Source organism: Limulus polyphemus, unplaced genomic scaffold, assembly GCF_000517525.1.
Source record: "Limulus polyphemus unplaced genomic scaffold, Limulus_polyphemus-2.1.2 Scaffold1736, whole genome shotgun sequence".
Taxonomy (NCBI): Eukaryota; Metazoa; Arthropoda; class Merostomata; order Xiphosura; family Limulidae; genus Limulus; species Limulus polyphemus.
The window spans coordinates 189,735-190,489 of NW_013667346.1; the positions used below are offsets into that span (position 1 = coordinate 189,735).

General features: G+C 27.4%; 1 protein-coding gene across 2 annotated transcripts in view; it reads left to right on the forward strand.

Moving 5' to 3' along the window:
* Positions 1–486, forward strand: part of LOC106464762 — an 11,304-nt gene extending 10,818 nt beyond the window's left edge. For both annotated transcript variants that reach the window (XR_002611818.1, XM_022392555.1), the window contains exon 4: positions 121–486. Coding sequence is in view for 1 of the 2 variants with exons in the window: in XM_022392555.1 (XP_022248263.1) it covers positions 121–240 (120 nt within the window). In the remaining variant the exon portion in view is untranslated. The remainder of the gene's footprint in view (positions 1–120) is intronic.
* Positions 487–755: the final 269 nt, after the last annotated feature.

Consider the following 755-nt stretch of genomic DNA (forward strand, 5'->3'; position numbering starts at 1 on the left):
TTTATAGGACAAGGTTCATGAGGTTTTCGACTGAACTTAACCTTAGACAGATTTATAAAGAGATTGAATGCCACTTGTTTTACATTTAAACTTAATTTTTTCTTCTTCTCACTTTTACAGTGTCCAGCTGGAAGTTTTTCCAACACACTTACCATCCAATATCACCCAACTTTTGAGCGCGAAGGAGATGAGGTTAAAACAATTGTCTGTAAGTTCGGAACAGGCACGTTGAGAGTTTAATTAAAGAATGCGGATTTAAATGTTTTGAAAGAGCTTATTTAAAACAAAGTCTAGTATGGGAAACTTAGGAAAAGATTAGCTTATTTTCGATTTATTGTAGAAAATAAAATCAACCTTAAATACGTTTAGAAAACAGTCTCTTATAAATTGAAATAATTATGTGTATAACAGCATCTGTTAAATCTGTTCTAATGTGTGGAATAATAATTAGTTTATAACTAACCAAATGAATCACTTTACGTTTGTCGAATTCTCTAATATTTGATGTAGTTTTTATACATGTAATAAATAAAGCTTGTATTAATTTGTCGAATTCTCTAATATTTGATGTAGTTTTTATACATGTAATAAATAAAGCTTGTATTAATTTGTCGAATTCTCTAATATTTGATGTAGTTTTTATACATGTAATAAATAAGGCTTGTATTAATTTGTCGAATTCTCTAATATTTGATGTAGTTTTTATACATGTAATAAATAAGGCTTGTATTAATTTGTCGAATTCTCTAATATTT